Source organism: Heteronotia binoei, chromosome 8, assembly GCF_032191835.1.
Source record: "Heteronotia binoei isolate CCM8104 ecotype False Entrance Well chromosome 8, APGP_CSIRO_Hbin_v1, whole genome shotgun sequence".
NCBI classification, from domain to species: Eukaryota; Metazoa; Chordata; class Lepidosauria; order Squamata; family Gekkonidae; genus Heteronotia; species Heteronotia binoei.
The window spans coordinates 105,928,192-105,946,140 of record NC_083230.1 but is presented as its reverse complement, the minus strand read 5'-3'; the positions used below and the strand labels follow the sequence as shown (position 1 = coordinate 105,946,140).

At 45.2% G+C, this 17,949-nt stretch overlaps 1 protein-coding gene across 13 annotated transcripts in view; it reads right to left on the bottom strand.

The window, feature by feature from the left end:
• Positions 1-17,949, bottom strand: part of CALD1 (caldesmon 1) — a 710,639-nt gene that overhangs the window by 477,390 nt on the left and 215,300 nt on the right. For 3 of the 13 annotated variants that reach the window (XM_060245826.1, XM_060245834.1, XM_060245835.1), the window contains exon 1: positions 14,405-14,662. The exons of the other annotated variants lie outside the window; for them this stretch is intronic. In XM_060245826.1, coding sequence (XP_060101809.1) covers positions 14,405-14,451 — 47 coding nt within the window. In that variant the 5' untranslated portion in view covers positions 14,452-14,662. Of the gene's footprint in view, positions 1-14,404; positions 14,663-17,949 lie in introns of those variants that run through there. 13 annotated transcript variants of the gene reach the window in all.

Below are 17,949 nucleotides of genomic sequence, written 5' to 3'. Positions count from 1 at the left end.
GGGGTGCGCCAGGCAGTGAGTCTGCCTAGGGCGCCATGGGGCGTCAGGTCAACCATGGGTAAAGTGTAGATGACTGGGGAAGGCAATGGCAAAGCACCCTGTAAAAAGTCTGCCGTGAAAACGTCATGATGCGACTTCACCCCAGAGTCAGAAACGACTGGTGCTGGCACAGGGGACCTTTCCTTTACCTTTTTTAGAGGTTCAGGTTGATGAGAATAGGGGAAGGGGATGATCTTAAGGGAGAGTAGTCAATCACAAATAAATCGCAGTTTGAGAATATACTTTATGTTTCTGTCTGCCCTTGGGTAAACCTCTCCCAAAAAAAGAGAAACTCCTTGCCAAGATATTTAACCTTTCTCATTATGCAAGGCTCTGCTGTAATTACACAGAAGAGGCTTCACACCTGAACATACAACCCAAGTGAGATATTTTATGGTTTAAGAAACCTATAGGCAATTTGGCTACAGTGAGCCGTGCAAAAGCCAACGTTGTGTTCTGTGTTTACGAGCACAATTGTTTCAGCCGCCCCTTCTTGAATATATTCCCTTTTTTATGTTTAGATTTCTTTCCAGATAGTCAAAGAATTAGGTGCAGAAAAAGCACAGAGTTCAGAGCCCGCCCTCAGCTCGGAATTTAATCCGCAGCTCCATCAGATTTGACTGGGAATTGCACCGTAGCAATCTTGTGCAAATTTCTTCGACTCATCTTTGCCTCTTGTTAGCTCAAAAAAACACAGCAGGAATGCCAAACCACTGTGCCAAAGATAACAAGCAGAAGAATATTTACCTTCTGCTGGTGCTAAACTTAACATGCGTTGGTGTCATTCAAACAGCTTTTTGTTTCCCCAATTATTACTAAACATCCTGTAGAAGCTGATGGAGCTCTTTACCAAAGTTCAGTTACAGAATACTAGCGGGAAACAGCTGGGTTATAACATCCATCTCTGCATACCCCAGGGGTGGAATTCTAGCAGGAGCTCCTTTGCATATTAGGCCATATACCCCTGATGTAGCCAATCCTCCAAGAGCTTACAATAAGAGCCTTGTAAGCTCTTGGAGGATTGGCTACATCAGGGGTGTGCAGCCTGATATGCAGAGGAGCTCCTGCAAGAATTCCACCCCTAAGTACAGGTGTTCATATCAGACCACAGCCAGAGTATCAGTGAAAGTGCCACTGTGAGCTGTTGCTTCACTCACTATGTGTGTGGTAACTTTCCTATTCTGAACCAGAGCTACCAGATTTGAAGGCTGTTATCCACCTCTCATTCTAGACTCCGATATAGCAGTTCTCTATCTCAGCATTCATACCATTTCCAATTTCACTGAAACATCCTAACCAGTCCTATTACAACATTACAACTGCTTCACAGCTAAAATTATTAAGGAACAAAGAACACTTTCCAGAACAGCTTCGATTTGATGAAAGTCAGCAAAACACTGTTCTAATGTTCTTAGATCTCTGATTAGGGGGGGTGTTCAGTATAAATTGAACCGAATAAACACCCTTTTTCACTCAGCAAACACAAACTGGGTTTTAGATGATCTTGTCTGCGGCGCAAAAGAAGCAGAGCTATTTGCAGCCCCAGGGCTGATAGTGTGAAATCTGACAGAAGCCCCGCGGAGAAAAGGAGAGTGAGAGCGGCATAAGGCTAGTGGGGAATCAGTATCAGTTCCTAAATAAGGCTACTAGCCCTGTATCTGCAACCCCTGGGAGCTTCTGGGGAATAGAGCATGGGCAGGGGAAGCATTACTGATGTGGCAATGACACTTCCTGGCAACGTCACTTCCTGGCAGTGTCACTTCCTGGCAAAGGCCACAGAGTTAGGGAAATTCCTAGAGCTTTGCAGATGTGGCAACGAGATGTGACATCGCCATATCTGTAATGTCATCCTCTCCCCATTTGCTCCTACTGAGAGTGGAGGGGGCAGGAGTTTTCCTGAACAGAAAGACCTGCTGCTTCCTCGTGGAAGCTTAAACTCTGTTCTTTTCTTCTAGTACTATGGAAACTCCCTCAATATCACAGCCATTATAGATTTAAAATTTGCACTAAGTTTCTAGCTCCTGTAATTCCAGAGGAAAGACTGAAAACCCAAAAGAACCATGTTATGGGTCCTTTTAAATACATCCAAGCGGCGAAAAGGGCTCAGACCAGCTAGGATTTAAGCCATGCTGCAACACTATTAGCTGCTACACATGAGAGAGAGAGAGAGAAATCTCTTGAGCACAAACACTTCCATGGAAAGATCTGTTTTGTTCCGCTTGGTGGAGAGAACCCTTGGCATTCTGCAGACCATTTAGTGCTTAACTACCCTCCTCCTTTTTCCTGTGCTACTGATGGCACTTTCAGAACACCAAGAATAAGCAGAATTTCTCTCTGTGTGTTTTTCCCCCACTCCTTTTTAATGTTTTGCCATTTTGTTCCCTTTCCGCTGTGACATCCATCTGGAAACCTTCCCTTGCATTCCAGCTCTCTTCAGTAGGAAGCACCGAGGGAAAAGGTGGGTGTTACTTAGAGAAAGGCCAGCTGACTTGGATCAAAAAAGCATTGGAGAAGAGCGTTGGATCAGTTTTGCACTGTTCTTTTAAAACAGGAGAGATGGTCCAGAGAAAAGCAAAGGCACAAAGCTCAGAGCTACTGCCCACAGAGCTTTCAAAAATAGATCTTCCCTCCTTGTCCACTCCTGCTTGAAAAGAGGGTGGTTGTTAGACTCGCAGCGAATCACAGCAGCCAATTCTGAGCTAGACCAGGGATCCTCAACCTTTCTGAGCCCGTAGGGACCTCTGGGATTCTGACACAGGACGGTGGTTACAATCACAAAATGGCAGCCACAGGAGGCGGAGCCAACTGCAAATGTCAGGGAATGAGATCATGCATAATTCCAAGAGTAATTCTTCAACATTTCAAGCAGAAGCTCTGTTTAACAGGCCAGAGCCCCCAACAGCCACAACTTGGCATGACATTCCCAATACAGTGACATCACACTGAAGTGATATCATCATAGTGATGCTCTGGTGTTCTGGATAAAACTCTTATGATAACCGCAGAGTTTTGCCCAAGATACCAGAGTGTCACCACGCAACATCCCCGGTGTGATGACATGCTATGTCATCCTGCCCCCCACTCTCAGAAAGCTCCTTCTCACTCCTCATCAAGGAGAAACGATGACCTGGCAACCCTACCCAATCGGCCAAGTAGCAGAAAAAATGGGATGTGAGGAAACATAACTCCCCTCTTTCCCTCACACTATAGTCCCAATCTGAATGAAACCCATGCTGAGCCTGTTATTAAAGGGGATAGGAATGCTGGGAACTCCATTCTCAGAGGACCCAGTTTAACATCTCTCTTGGCTCTAACCAGGGCTTTTTTTGTAGACAAAGCCCAGCAGGAACTCATCCACATATTAGGTCACACCCCCAACATCACCATGGTTTCACAGGAACTCATTTGCATATTAGGCCACACACCCCTGATGCCAAGCCAGCCAGAACTGTGTTCCTGTGCATCCCTGCTCAAAAAAGGCCCTGGCTCTAACACAGGCTTCATTAACACAACCCATAAAAGGCCCTGGGCCCGATCGCAGCTTCTCTAGAGAGAAGAGTCAACACTCCCACAATCTTAATAGGCAGCAGGATCTAGGGCTGCCAACAGGACTTTAACAGAGAGAGGTTTAATGCCCTGACCCAGAGAGCCCAGGCTAGCCCAATCTCGTCAAATAACGGAAGCTAAGCAAGCTGGGCTCTAGTTAGCATTTGGATAGGAGAATACTAAGGGTTTCTATGCAAAGGCAGGGAATGGCAAACCCACCTCTGAACGCCTCTTGCCTCAAAAACCCTGCAGGGTCACCATAAGTCTGCTGCAACCTGATGGCAAAAAAAGTGTGGAAACAGATACTTGATGCATTTCATGGCATTCCACAAGGCCTCTATTTAAGGAACAAGACATATTTTCTCCAGGCCTGTTGGCAACCCTAGCAGGATGATTGGGAGAGAGAGTTGATAATGTTCCAGTCAAGGTATATTGCACTTGAGAGAACAAGGAAGTAGAACAGTTAAAGCCTTTAGAATATTATAATCTAAAATTGAAGCTGGAATGCTAATAGGCTAGGCTTTCCAGCCCCCGGATCTGTAGGGTTGCCAACCACCATGTGGGGCCTGGAGATATCCTGCTTTTACCACTGATCTCCAGCTGGCAGAGATCAGTTCCCCTGGAGAAAATGGCTGCTTGGAAGGGAAGACTCTATGGCATTGTGCCATGCTAAGGCCCCTCCCCTCCCCTCCCCAAACTTCACCCTCTCTGGGATCCGCCCCCAAAGTCTCCAGGAATTTTCCAACACAGACCTGGCAACCCTAGGTTCAGGCAGGGGATTTCCCAATTTTGCAGGCTCCTCCCTATCACCAGCAAGCTGGCCAGTGGAAGGAAGACCCACTCCAGCAGCCATCTTGGCAGGACAAAAGCTGCGGGATGGGAAGCAAGCAGGTAGAGCCACCTGGCTCTTCCCAGTGAGTGTGTGAAGTGTATCAGAGAGGAAAGGAACACAGTCCCTCCATTTGTTTTGCATTTGTTTCAAAAGACATGTGGTATCATAAAATGGATAGTAAAGAGTTAACTAGAACCTGATTTGGGGATGGAGGAAAACTCCACCCCTAGACTGCTCTCTTACTTTCGTTTTTTCTGGGTTAGTCTGAAGAAACTGGTTGAAATAAAGCAAATTGTTACATTCAGCAACTCCAGCAAGTAAAGCAATTTATACCAGTGTGGGCTTGCAAACTGTGTTTGGGGGAAGGATTCATTCTTTATTTTGGCTGCTGTGTGTGCTTGTTTGTCCCTTAATAAAGCCATGTTTAAAAATGCTACCAAAGCCTGACAAGGGATTTGTGGGGCGATGACAAATTACACTTCCATTAAGCAGAAGTGCAGCCGCTGGAGGACCCTTTGAAGCCAAAAAAGAGGATGAGAAAATGAAGACTGTATTCAGGGGAACTGCACTGCTGTATTATTATTATTATTAGGGAATGGGAAAGTCTCCAGGCTCCACTCCCAATGTTTCCAGGTATTTTCTCAATTGGACCTGGCAACCCTAGCAGGCACATTTATTTGTTCATTCATTCATTCCATCACTCTTATCATCAGGAGGAGGCACAGACAGATTTCCAAGGCAGAGGAGTCAGCCCATTCATAAATCCGATATTGCATTGTTTGTATTGCTAAGTACAGTGGACAGTAATCTTTATTACCATACACAGTTCACTGTGCACGACGTTATATCGTAATGGGCCTCATTCTGTACTTCAAACAGCATTCCCTTTCCAGATTAAACTGTTCCTAAAGATGTCTATAAAAATGAGTAGTTGTCCAAATGGCAGATTTATTTGTGAGAACAACAAGGACCGTCCTTGCCTTCGTTCCCCCCCCCCCCCCCCCCGCAACTTGTTCTTGTTTGACATGAGTTTTCAAGGTAACCCTAAAGCCATGTGAAATATGGGGCTGAAAAAACATACCTGTGTGGCTATCTTAAATTTTTCTGCCAAAGCAACTTACAGATACTTGCCTTCTTCAGTTTCCCTTGCCACATTAAATGTGTAACAATAAAAAGTTACAGAGAGAGAGACAGACAGAGAGACAGAGACAGACAGAGAGAAGGCAGGCTATACTACCCTGACAATCTGTTCTGCGAGGAATTCCAATAGCAGAACAAACTGTCCTATCATCCGCTAGCCAAACCACCGCAATACAAGCCAAACCGCACCATAAGGAGGGAAATTATCCACTGCCTCATTTCCTTGACCTCACCAATAAAAGCTGGCCATTTTTTATTTGTCCTAATAAGGGCAATCTCAGTATCAGCCTCTGGCTCTAAAATCTGCTTCGCTCACATATACTTTACATCAGCAAAAAAATAAAATAAAGCAACTACTGGAAATAGAAAGGATTGGGGAGGATATTAGAAATAGAAACCTAAGAGAAGAGGCATAATTTTAGCCTGGATATCCACCAGGCCAGTAAACTGGTGTCCAATTTAAAAAGAGACAGATGAGAAGCAGCGTTAATATGCATTGGAAACAATCCTAGGGCTTTTTTGTAGCAGGAACTCCTCTGCATATCAGGCCACACCCCCTGAGGTAGCCAATCCTCCACGAGCTTAGAGACCTCTTATTACAGGGCCTACTGTAAACTCTTGGAGGATTGGCTACACCACGGGTGTGTGGCCTAATATGCAAAGGAGTTCCTGCTACAAAAAAAAAAAAAAGCCCTGAACAATCCTAAAAGGTCTGCTTGGATTGGAAGCTAGTCTCATGTTATTCCATGAGTCTTACTCTCAGGATAATTCAGGATGGCAGCCATTTTCTTATCAGTCAGAATCAGGTCTCCACTGGGATCCAGTTTTCAATGTCAGAGAACAAGCAAGCTAAGCACTGGTTGTTCCTGAAAATACCTACACCCCCTGTAATGCGTGAGAAAACAGCACAGTGTCTCTGAGCATACACAGAGTCCATTCTTCCCTCAGCTACTGAGCAGCCACTGCAATAGACTTTTCAAGACTGATAGACAGATGTTCAGCAGCACTTAATTCCCATATTAAGCAACGGTTGCTTCTGCAAATATTTACACCAGCGGATGAGTAGTTGTCCAAACAGCAAGTTTACTTGTGTGAACAAGAAGGACCACCCTTGCCTGCAGTGAATTATAAACTGATGTGATCAGTATGGTATTTTGTCCAAAACCTCTAGAGAGTCTATGGATGCATAGGGATTTGAAACAGAAACCCTCAAGTCAAAGTCAAGCATTCCATCCATTAGATCCAATGATTGCAATGTTCATACATTATGTTTTCATGACAGGGATTGCCCCGCCCCCAAGTCTTCCTGACTGCACGTCTGCTATTTCAGTGTTTCCCAGCCTGTCAGTTGGCACCCAAAAGTGTGTTGTGAAGCCTCTGAAAGTGGGTCACGGCTAGCCCTCCCTAATAGCCACCCCTGCAAATTTCATTGCTCTTTTATACAACTTGGAAACAGTATTTTCCGTGTCATACATTAATTCAATGCATGTACATGTTGATCAAGCAAAATATGTCCTAATGGCTACTAGAATCAGATGTTTGTTGGTTTCGCAAAAACATCTGGTTAGCCACTATGAAAAATGCAAAGTCCAACTGGATAAGTGTCGAGGTTTGCCTAGGATGCAAAAAAAAGCCTTGGATTACACCCCTGTATGGGTCACCATACCAAGTAAATTTGGACAGGTGGGTTATCAGAAAAAGAAGGAAAAGGAGAAGGATTTGGATTTATACTTCACACTTCACTCAAAGTCTCAGAATGGTTTACAATCTACCTTCCCTTCCTCTCCCCACAACAGACACCCTGAGAGGTAGGCTGGGCTGCGAGAGCTCTGAGAGAACTGCTCTTGAGAGAACTGTGACAGGCCCATGGTCACCCAGCAGCTGCACTAGAGGAGCGTGGTATCAAACCCGGTTCTCCAGATTAGAATCCACCACTCTTAACCGCTACACCAAACTGGGGGCCACTGCACCACACAATGTTGGGCTCTACCCTCTCTGCTCCAGCCCTATCCTCGCTCATGAAAATGGTAAATCTTTGACTGGAAGGACTGTTATCACTTCATTGTACCAACAGCACCTGGAACATTGTAGGTTGTGCCAAACGGCAGATCACAGTATATCCAGGGCTAAGGCGCAGCCCTGATCAGTAAATGTGTAGCATCCAGCATCTAGGGAATCTCCATTTTAATTTTTTAAACCTTACATCCATGTGGGCCAGAAGCCCACCAACTGTGCACAACCTTACCCAATATTCCAGGGGTGGCCAAACTTGCTTAATGTAAGAGCCACAAAGAACAAATGTCAGATGTTTGAGAGCCGCAAGACATGAACAAATATTGCACACATGTATTTATTAATACTTTCTTTGCACGGAAAGATAAAATACATATGTATGCGCTTTACGACATGATCGTGCTAGCACATTTCTCAGAAAGTGGCATATGTGCAGGGAAACCCACACATTTTTGCATATGTGAACGTATGAATGAACTGACCACTGGATTGTCCAGAGTTCTCATCCACACCTACACGCATGCAATATACACACTATGCCCCTGTTCACGCAACATGGTAATCACACATATCAGAAGCACTGTAGCTCGAGAACATTCCCAATATTTCAGAACAAAATTTGAGTCCAGTGGCATCTTTAAGACCAACAAAGTTATATTCTGGGTATGTCCAGAATTGAACTTGGTCGGTTTTAAAGGTGCCACTGGACACAAACATTGCTTTCCCAGTTCAGACCAACATGGATACCCCTCTGAATGCAACTCTCAACATGTGTCACAGCTTTGCTTCCAATATGCATAGATGCACCATCTGTAAAGGACAAGTATGGTTAGAAGGCAATTGTGATAGGCACCCTGCTGAAGCTAAGTGGATTCTGGTCTGGCAGTGCTTGAATAAGAGACTTTCTGGGCATCCTATGTACTCCACCTGGAAGTCCATGTTAGAGAGGTACTACATAAATACAGTGAACAATTACATTTGTTATTCCACCCTTCCCCCAAGTTGCTCAAGGCAGCATGCCCTACAGGGTGTCAAATATATGACCTAAGGGCTGGACAGGCCTCCAGAGGGCTCCTATCAGGCCCGCAAGCAACTCACTGCCATCTGCTTCCTTCTCTCTTTCTTGCTTCCTTTGCATCTCAGCTTGCTCTGCTAGGCACAGGAGCTACACGGCAAAGCCTGTTTTCTCGATTGGCTGACCAGCACATGAAGCAACTTATGTACAAAAGCTCGCAATGCCCAGCCATTTCATGTTTTCCCCTGGGTCTTAGGCTCAAGAGATTTCTCAAGAGACTTCTGTACTGAATGTCAATAAATCAAAAGTAGGCTTGCAATTTACACACACCTGAACTGCATACACAAGATTGCTACAGCATAGGCATTGTCTCCAGATTTCGATGCACTAATGCACAGCAAGAAGTGTCAGTTATCAGAAACTGTTAAATAAACACAATATTGCAGGAATGTTAATCTTTTAAGCATATTTTTATTTTAAGTTTAAAAAAAAAAGATCTTTAGTTGTGCTTGCCTGCATCCTTTATAAAGTTTATATCTCCGCCACCTGGCATTACATTTTATGACATGCATGGCCCGGCCTGACAAGGTTTCATTTATGTCAGATCCATCCCAAATAACAAATGAGTTCAACACCCTTGAGTTAGACAGAGAGTTAACTAAGAGAATTTCATGGCTCCATGGGGATTGGAGTGTAGGTCTCCCCAGACCCAGTCCAAGACTCTAACCACTGCACCACACTGGACCACCAACTGCACAAAGCCAGACTTGGAAGTACAGGACAATGTGCTGTGAAATCTCTAAAGTAGGAGGGAGGGAAGAGAGATCTATGCAGGATTTCTAGAATCATGGAAAAAGCTTCTGTGCACTGCATGGCTTATTGCCCCTCCCTAAGCCAAAAAAAAGCAATATAAATCATGCAAAAAAAAAAATAGACACGCATGCTTGATTTGCACAATCTGTGGAAGGCTATAAGATTTTTGTTGTAGAACTCTGGGTTTTTTAAAAAATAAATAAATAAAGGGCAGAGTACACATTCCATGTACATTACAAAAAAGATAAGCACCCACACCCCTATTGCACAACTTTGCATTGGGCTGTCAAAAGAGGCAGACACCTCCAGTATATTCCTCCCCATAAAAGGATGTATTTTTGCAGATTCTCTGGGTCCACACCCACCCTGAGCAGAGTGCATGCTCTTTGATTCCTCCCTGCGCAATGTGCATGTAGCCGATTTCTGTACACCTAACTTCTTCTCTGGCTTGTTCTTCCACCACCCCCCACCTCCACCCCCTGGCCTCAGTCCTGCAAACCAAGGGCTTGGCAGGCCACAGAATGGGCATTAGTACTACTCACTCATTATCAAAGGACTATCTAACTTCCCTGTCTCTTCCCCCCCCCCCTTTTAAATTGCTCCCTGTGCTTGAAATTTCAAAATGGAACGGAAAAAGCCAAGGGAAGGAGGAAGCTTTCCAAGATGAGCAGCGTGGCCAAAAGGAAAGGAAACGCAAAAATATTTTTAAAACTGGTGCGGGGAGGGAAATAAAACAGAGTTTATCTGAAGAAGCTTGTCTATTCAGTAAACAGCATGCACTGTGCAATCATGGAATCATAGAGTTGGAAGGGACCTCCAAGGTCATCTAGTCCAACCCTCTGCACAATGCAGGAAATTCACAAACACCTTCCCCTAAATTCACAGTATCAGCATTGCCGTCCTATGGCCATCTAGCCTCTGTTTAAAAACCTCCAAGGAAGGAGAGCCCACCACCTTCTAAGGAAGCCTGTTTCACCGGGGAACTGCTCTGTCAAGAAATTCTTCCTAATGTTGAGCCGGAAACTCTTCTGATTTAATTTTACACATTGGTTCTGATCCGACCTTCTGGGGCAACAGAAAACAATTCTGCACCATCCTCTATATAACTATTAAATAGAGCAAAATGGGGGGCATTAAAAAAATCTTCACTGCGTTAGCGTACACTTATCCCATTGTAGCCCACTGCTAAAAAAATCCACATCAATTATTAGCTTCCAGATGTGGTATACAGCAGTGGCAGAGACTGTGCACATATCCCATGGTAGCCCGCTTGCTAATTTTTTTCAACATCAGTTATTAGCTTCCAGATGTGAACTGTGCATATATCCCATGGCTGTCTGCTTGCTCAGCTCCACACACACACACCCATCAATTATGAGGTTCCACTGACACTTTCTTTAGCTCTGCTCTCACAGCATGAGGCTGATTGTATTCTTAGGCGACACCTTCCAGCCTTCTTGAGAGAAAGCGCAGGAAGCTGTGCACATGCCCTTGAGTTTTTGCAAGAACCAGTGCTCTTGTGAGAGCTTGGGATCCAAGAATCTGGCTTCACTTTGGAGTGCCAGTGCCTCAGGCAGTTTCCCTAAGAGCTGGTGCCCCATCTCTTGGAGGCACTGCTTCATTGGCACCCCCTCAGCAGTCCTCAGCTTGGAACCGCAGACCACCAGGGGCATGGAGTCCAGCAACAGCTGCTAGGGTTGCCAGCCTCCAGGTGAGGCCTGGAGATCTTCTGCTTTTACCACTGATCTCCAGCTGGCAGAGATCAGCTCCCCTGGAGGAAAAGGCCGCTTTGAAGGGTAGACTCTGTGGCATTGTACACTGCTGAGGCCCTTCCGCTCCCCAAGCTTTGCCCTCTCCCAGCTCCACCCCCAAAGTCTCCAGGTATTTTCCAACACAGACCCAGCCATCCTAAGAGCTGCTGAGCTGGCAATGCTGCAACGGGAACCATGAGCCGGACCACATATATCAGCAGGCCACCCGCTGACCCCGGCCCATACATTGCCCGCTCCTAGTCAAGAGGCAAATCTCTGCCAAAAATCTGACTACAATGGCCTTGAGGACAGCCACAATCACTCTGCGCCAGACCCTCCTCCACTCAGTCTGTGATAAGGGGACAACGGCTTCCGCAGAGCTATTACTCATACGAGAAGCATCTGCACTCAGTAAATGCCAGTTAAGGTGATAGGAATCCAGGATCAAGCAAAGTCACTGTCTCGTTTAAGGCCCTGGAATCCCCATGTCTGCTAGGAACCGCTGCAAGAAATATTATGATCTATGAATCAAAAGGTCGTGTCATCGGGAAATGGATCTGTGTGGTTTTGTGATATCAAGGAGTGTGGAAATCTGGAAGAGACAGCCAATGTTTACTCTTGAAGAATGAATGATGAATCTTCTGAATAAGCTAAACAAATTTCTGTACTATTTGAAGACTGCGCAAATGTGACCTTTCCTCCGAGATCAATCCTGAGAGATTACATGTCAGACAGACAGTCTAAGAGCCCTAGACTAGGAGAATATCCTAATCCTAACTATAAAATATGCCACTTTCTGAGAAACACAAGTCGATTAGACCATGTGAAGGTGCCACTGCCCAAAAAACTTCAAACCAAAACAGACTAGAAACCCTAGTGGAAAGTGCCATCCAGTTGCTGCTGACTTACGGAGACCCTATGGCCAGGGCTTTTTTTGTAGCAGGAACTCCTTTGCATATTAGGCCACACACCCCTGATGTAGCCAATCTTGCTGGAGTACACAGTAGGCCCTGTACTAAGAGCCCTGTAAGCTCTTGGAGGATTGGCTACATCAGGGGGTGTGTGGCCTAATATGCAAAGGAGTCCTGTACAAAAAAAGTCCTGCACTACAGCTACATGCAGAGCAGCCAATGGCCAGATTTAAATGGGAAGCCAGCTGCTTGGAATCCTACCAGGAGCTGTATTTAAACAGGGCCTAAGGAAGAGGATCTGCGCTCCTTAGAATATGGCTAGCAAAACACTGCTTTAACAGGATCTCAGTTAATTACTCTCAGCGTTCCACAATTAAGAAGGGTACATCTACCAATCAATTTTCGATTTTTGATATATTTATTTCTTTCACTATGTGTTCCCCCAGAATTAAACCCAAAGAAATGGTGACCATATAAACTAAACCTGTTATTCCAGTTTGGTCCTTGACTCTTAAAGACCTTTATTATGCTACATGCTTATTTGCTGCTCAGCCTCTACCTATATGTATGGGCTGGGAACTCAAATTGAACAGTTTAAGAACCCTGGACTGTGAGAATGTGATACTTTCCAAGAAGTTGAATAGATGAGTAGAGTTTTCCAGAAGCTGGACAGGTGAGGACATAGAAAGTACCTATTATTATTATCGGGGCTGTTTTTGAGCAGGAACACAATTCCAGCTGGCTTGGTATCAGTGGGTGCAGCCTAATACACAAATGAGTTCCTGCTGGGCTTTTTCTACAAAAAAGCCCTGTGTGAAACAATGGTGACATCAGGGTGTGTGGCCTAGTATGCAAATGAGTTCCTGCTGGGCGTTTTCTACAATAAAAGCCCTGGTTATTATTATTTATTAGACTTATGGATCACCCAATCCCTGCTACTTCAGGGCTCGGGGCGATGTACAGCAATGATAATATCAAGCACAGGATAAAACATCGAAATAATATTAATACTACAAATCTAAAAGACTCAGATGGAGAGTTCCAATTGTTCCCCAATTTCAGACAGCTGACCACTTCACGGGTAGGGGGGAACAGGGGCAGGGTGAATATGGAGAACAAAAGAGGGTGCCAACATAGATGGTAACCATCACTGTCTTCAACCAAAAGCCTCACAGAACATCTCTGCTTTACAGGCCCTAGGGAATTGCATAAGTTCCCACAGGGCCCTGATGGTATTTGGCAGAGTTCCTCCTAGCTGGAAGTACAGGGATGAAAGAAACACAGAGATCAGACTATTATGCAGCAAGGTAAAACTGAGTTGACGACTAATACAACCCACTATATGAGTCCCAAATTGGCTGTGTTTGGTGGCCATGTATTGAGATGAGCTAATCATTTCCTTAGTTTAGGGGACTGTCTGGCCTGTGCACAGTGTTATCTGGGGATTCTCAAATTATGACTCATGATCTACAATCCAGAGGCTGACTTGTATTAAAGCCTGATTGGATATTTTAACACACTTGGATCTTTTTTTCAGAATGGGGAGTAATTTCTAAATGCAATGAAGCATAATCCCTGTTTTTCTCTCTACAACCTGTACAATTACACACTTTTTAAAAAAAAAAACCAACCAGGTTTTTAATTCATCATCAGGTTTGATATTAAAAGTTAAGTAACCCTGGCATCTTAAGACTCAGTTATACCTGTTCAGTGCCCACATCAGATGCATTTCTGTAATTTCTGAAGCTGTTAGGGCAACTGTAACTCTTCCCCCCACCCCCCTTCCAGGACACTCAATTCCTACTTCTGAAGTTTAAAAAGGAGACAAATCCAGCATGCACAAGCAGTTTCTCTATCAATACCATATCATCAGTGAATCCACTCCACTTTCCCTAACCCTTGCCTAATCGTGCACGTAGGGGCTCTGGTATTTACTCAAAGATGAAGCAACATCCAAGTTTCACTCAAAGGAAAACGATGTCCATGAAACAGCACCTTGCTAACACACACACACAGCAAACAAGCAGCCAGCGATTTCTTTTTTTAATTCTACCTTCTAGACCCGAGCAGGACGTGTCTGTCTCCAAGCACAACCTGTCTGTCTCTAAGCAGAGATGTCCTCGTTTGACAACAAAGCAAGATTTGACCGGGGTGAGGGGTGGGGGTGTTGATATCCAGTTTCAGCCTTTGCTCACAGATCTTGGAGGTGTTTGCAAGTTTCAGTCCCTCGCTTCTTCCTTTCCCTATCAGAGCCCAGAGTTTTCTCGCCTCCTCACTTAAAAAGGCCTCCAACCAACAAGAGACGCGAAAAGCCCCCTCCCCAAATAAAAAAGCAGGAACTCACTTGGAAAGACCCGATAGGTTTGACCTGCAACATGCTCCGCTGATCATGCCGGGGGAAGGAGAAATTAGAGGATGGTGGTGCCGTGGAGGGTGACAACCTCTCAGGAGGAATGAGCCAATGCAGGAGCAAGCAATATTCCCGAATGCAGGGCAGATCAGGACTTCTTTCCCTGCACTGACTAGATAGCTTTTCTGGCTTGATCCTTTGTGCTCTAGGGCACCTCTGAGTCTGGCCCACTGAATCTCTCTCTCGAATCCTCCACCCACTTAGTCCCGCTGCACTATGATCATATGATCCAGGACCTCCCCCCCCCCCGCGCCACTCTTTACTGTATTCTCTCTAATAGAGCCCCTTGGAAAAGTTCAGGCCCATTCTTGGGGGCGGGGTGGAATGTGGGGAAATTCCTACAGGTTTCTCTCAGCTGCTGGGTCGTGATGTAACAGGTAAGCGGATACCCATGCTGCGCAGAAAGGGTTTTTTTTTTTCCACAAGTCACTTTTCCCTCTGAGGAGTTGGGCTGAGAAACACAATGCAAAGGTGTACCTTTACCTCCAAATCCCTTTTTTGGCAGGGCGCTACATTCCAGGTAAACTGGAATGGAATGTGGGAGTGGCCGTGGAGCAACCTTCTCTGAACCAACCTTTCAGGTCAGCGGGCTGTCTCAGTCACAAAAGATCAGGGCTGTTTATATAAATCTTAAGTACTTGGGCTTGAATCTAAACCATGGGTGGGTAAAGGTAAGAACCTCAGAGTAAATGTCAGATGTTTGAGAGCTGCACGACATGAATGTCAAATGTTTAAGAGAGGAAGGAAGGAAGTCCAGGCAAGTCCCCCTGTCAGCCATCTGATTGGGGGTGGGGGGCCCAGAGAATCCCCTGCCTCTGGGGAGCTGACAACCCTAGCTTGAGAAGCAGTGTGGCACAGAGATTATGTGGGTCTAGGAATTGGGAGATGCAGATGTGCAGGCCTCGGATTTAGCAGGAGCTCACAGGAGCACAGCTCCTGAACGTTTCTGAGGGTCCCCCCTCTTCCTCCCCACCTACCTTGTCCATTGAATAGTAGGTGCAGCTGCATAACAATCCCTGGATTAGGAGAGTGGGCAGCCAGCCAGCCACCAGGGATTTTGCCACACCCCCAGCAGCCCTCATTAACCACTTCTTCATTCTCTGTTTCTTATGTGATTTGGGGTGCCTTGCTGGCCTTTTGACTGGGGGGGGGCAGCCCAGGAGAACCACAGGCAAGTGAGGCCTTCTTGGGCTGGCTGGATCTCTAGCCAGCCCAAGCATGCCTCACTCACCCAGGGCTCTTCTTTCTTGCATCGCATTGCTTTTGGCTGGGGGGGGGTGGGATATGCTAATGAGTTATGCTAATGAGCTCCGCCTCCTATTTTTCTACAAAATGACCCTTGCAGATATGAATCTGTACTCTGCCATGAAAGGCTGCTGGGTGTCCTTGAGCCAGTCACGCACTTTCAGCCTAATTTACCTCACAGCGATGATGTGAGGATAAAATGGAGGAGAGAACAACAATGAACTTGTTAAGATTGAGAGGGGAAATGATCTTGGAATGGCATCATAGTGGATCACTCAATGAAAGTGTCCACTCAGTGTGCCACAGTGGTGAAAAAGGCAACTCTATGTTAAGGGTTATTAGGAAAAGGACTGAGAATATAATGACCAATATTATAATGCCTCTATATAGATCAATGATGCATGCAGCCTCCTTTGGAACACTACGTACGGTTCTGGTCCCCTTATCTCCATAAGGACATTGCAGAGCTGGAAAAAGTACAGAGGAGGGCAACCGAGATGATTAGCACCTTTCCTATGAGGAAAGGCCGAAGAGTCTGGGAATTTTCAGTTTAGAAAAGAGATGACTAAGGGGGGACATGATAAAAGTTCATAAAATTATGCATGTGGTGGAGAGAGCTGACGAAGAGAACTTTTTCTCCCTCTCCCAAAGGACTAGAACTCAAGGGCATCCAATGAAGGTGATAGGCAGTGGGTTCAAGATGGACAAGAGGAAATACTTCTTTACACAAAGAGTGATTAAAATGTGGAATTCACTGCCAGAGGATGTAGTGATGGCCACAATCATAGACAGCTTTAATAAGGGATTAGATGGATTCATGGAGGATATCAATGGCTACTAGCCACGGTGACTGAGGGAAGCCTTCAAATTCAGAGACACTAAACCTCTGAATCTCAGAGCCAGGAGGCAACATCTGGGGAAGGCTCTGTTATTGGCCTTCCAGAGGACCTGCTTGGCCACTGTGTGAGACAGGATGCTGAACTAGATGGACCATTGGTCTGAGCCAGCAGGGCTCTTCTTATGTTCTTACATTACGTTAATGTTAGGTCCCTCTAAGCTGAGTTAGTGTGAGCTAACTCACAGTTTTTTAACCTCTGGCTCACACATTTTTGTCTTAGTTCAGGAAACTAATTTATGTAGTAGCTCACAACTTTAATGCCAGCAGCTCACAACATAAAATTTTTGCTCACCGGACTCCACAGCTTAGAGGGAGTATTGTTTCCCAATGGGGGAAAAAGCAGAGCATAAATGAAATAAATAAATAATAAAATTCCATACTGCCTTTCAGTTAAAAACAAGAAATGCAGAAAACAATTTACAGTTAATAAATTAATTAACTATAATTAATTAACTATTGCAATAAAATCAAATTGAAAAACCCAATAAAATTCTAAGTGGAATAATCCAAAAATAACCACAACATGTTCAAAAGCTCTAAAACATTATCTAATGTGGCTCACTGGCAGTAGCATAAATTCCATTATTAAAGGCCCAGTAGGATTTTAAAAATCTTCAATGGCCTCCAAAAGTGAGCTTGTTTTACAGAGGTGGGGGTCACTTCTAAGAAGGCCCTGCTCCTGAGGGATGCTGGTCTTGCATCCTTCTGCAACAGTAACCAGAGCACAGCTTCACTGGCACATTTTAAAGAGTGGGAGGGCTCATGTGGGAGCAGGCACTCCTGGCAGTGACTCTGGACCCAGAATCAGAACTTTGGGCCCAGAAACATACAGGCAGCCAATGTAATTGCTGGGACACTCATTCCCAGCAAAAGCCAAGTGGCAGCATTTTAGACAAACTGCAATTTCAGATTGTATTTAGGAGCAACTCCAGATACCATGCACTGCAAAAGCTGAATCTGGAAGCTACCCAGGCATGAATGATACAGCACAATATCTTTGGGTGCCAGACAAGACTCACTGGAAAAGACAATAATGCTAGGAAAAGTTGAAGGCAGTAGGAAAAGAGGAAGACCCGGTGTTTGTTTTTCAAAGTTGCTGGTAGTTATATATAACAGGGATGGCCAACGGTAGCGCTCCAGATTTTTTTTTTTTTGCCTACAACTCCCATCAGCCCGAGCCATTGTCCATGCTGACTGGGGCTGATGGGAGTTGTAGGCAAAAAAGACATCTGGAGAGCTACCGTTGGCCAGCCCTAATATATAAGGTTCCACTGATTTCCACCAATCACCCCCTCAGGACTTAAGAGAGCTCCCCACCCCAAGCTGCAGGTGCTCA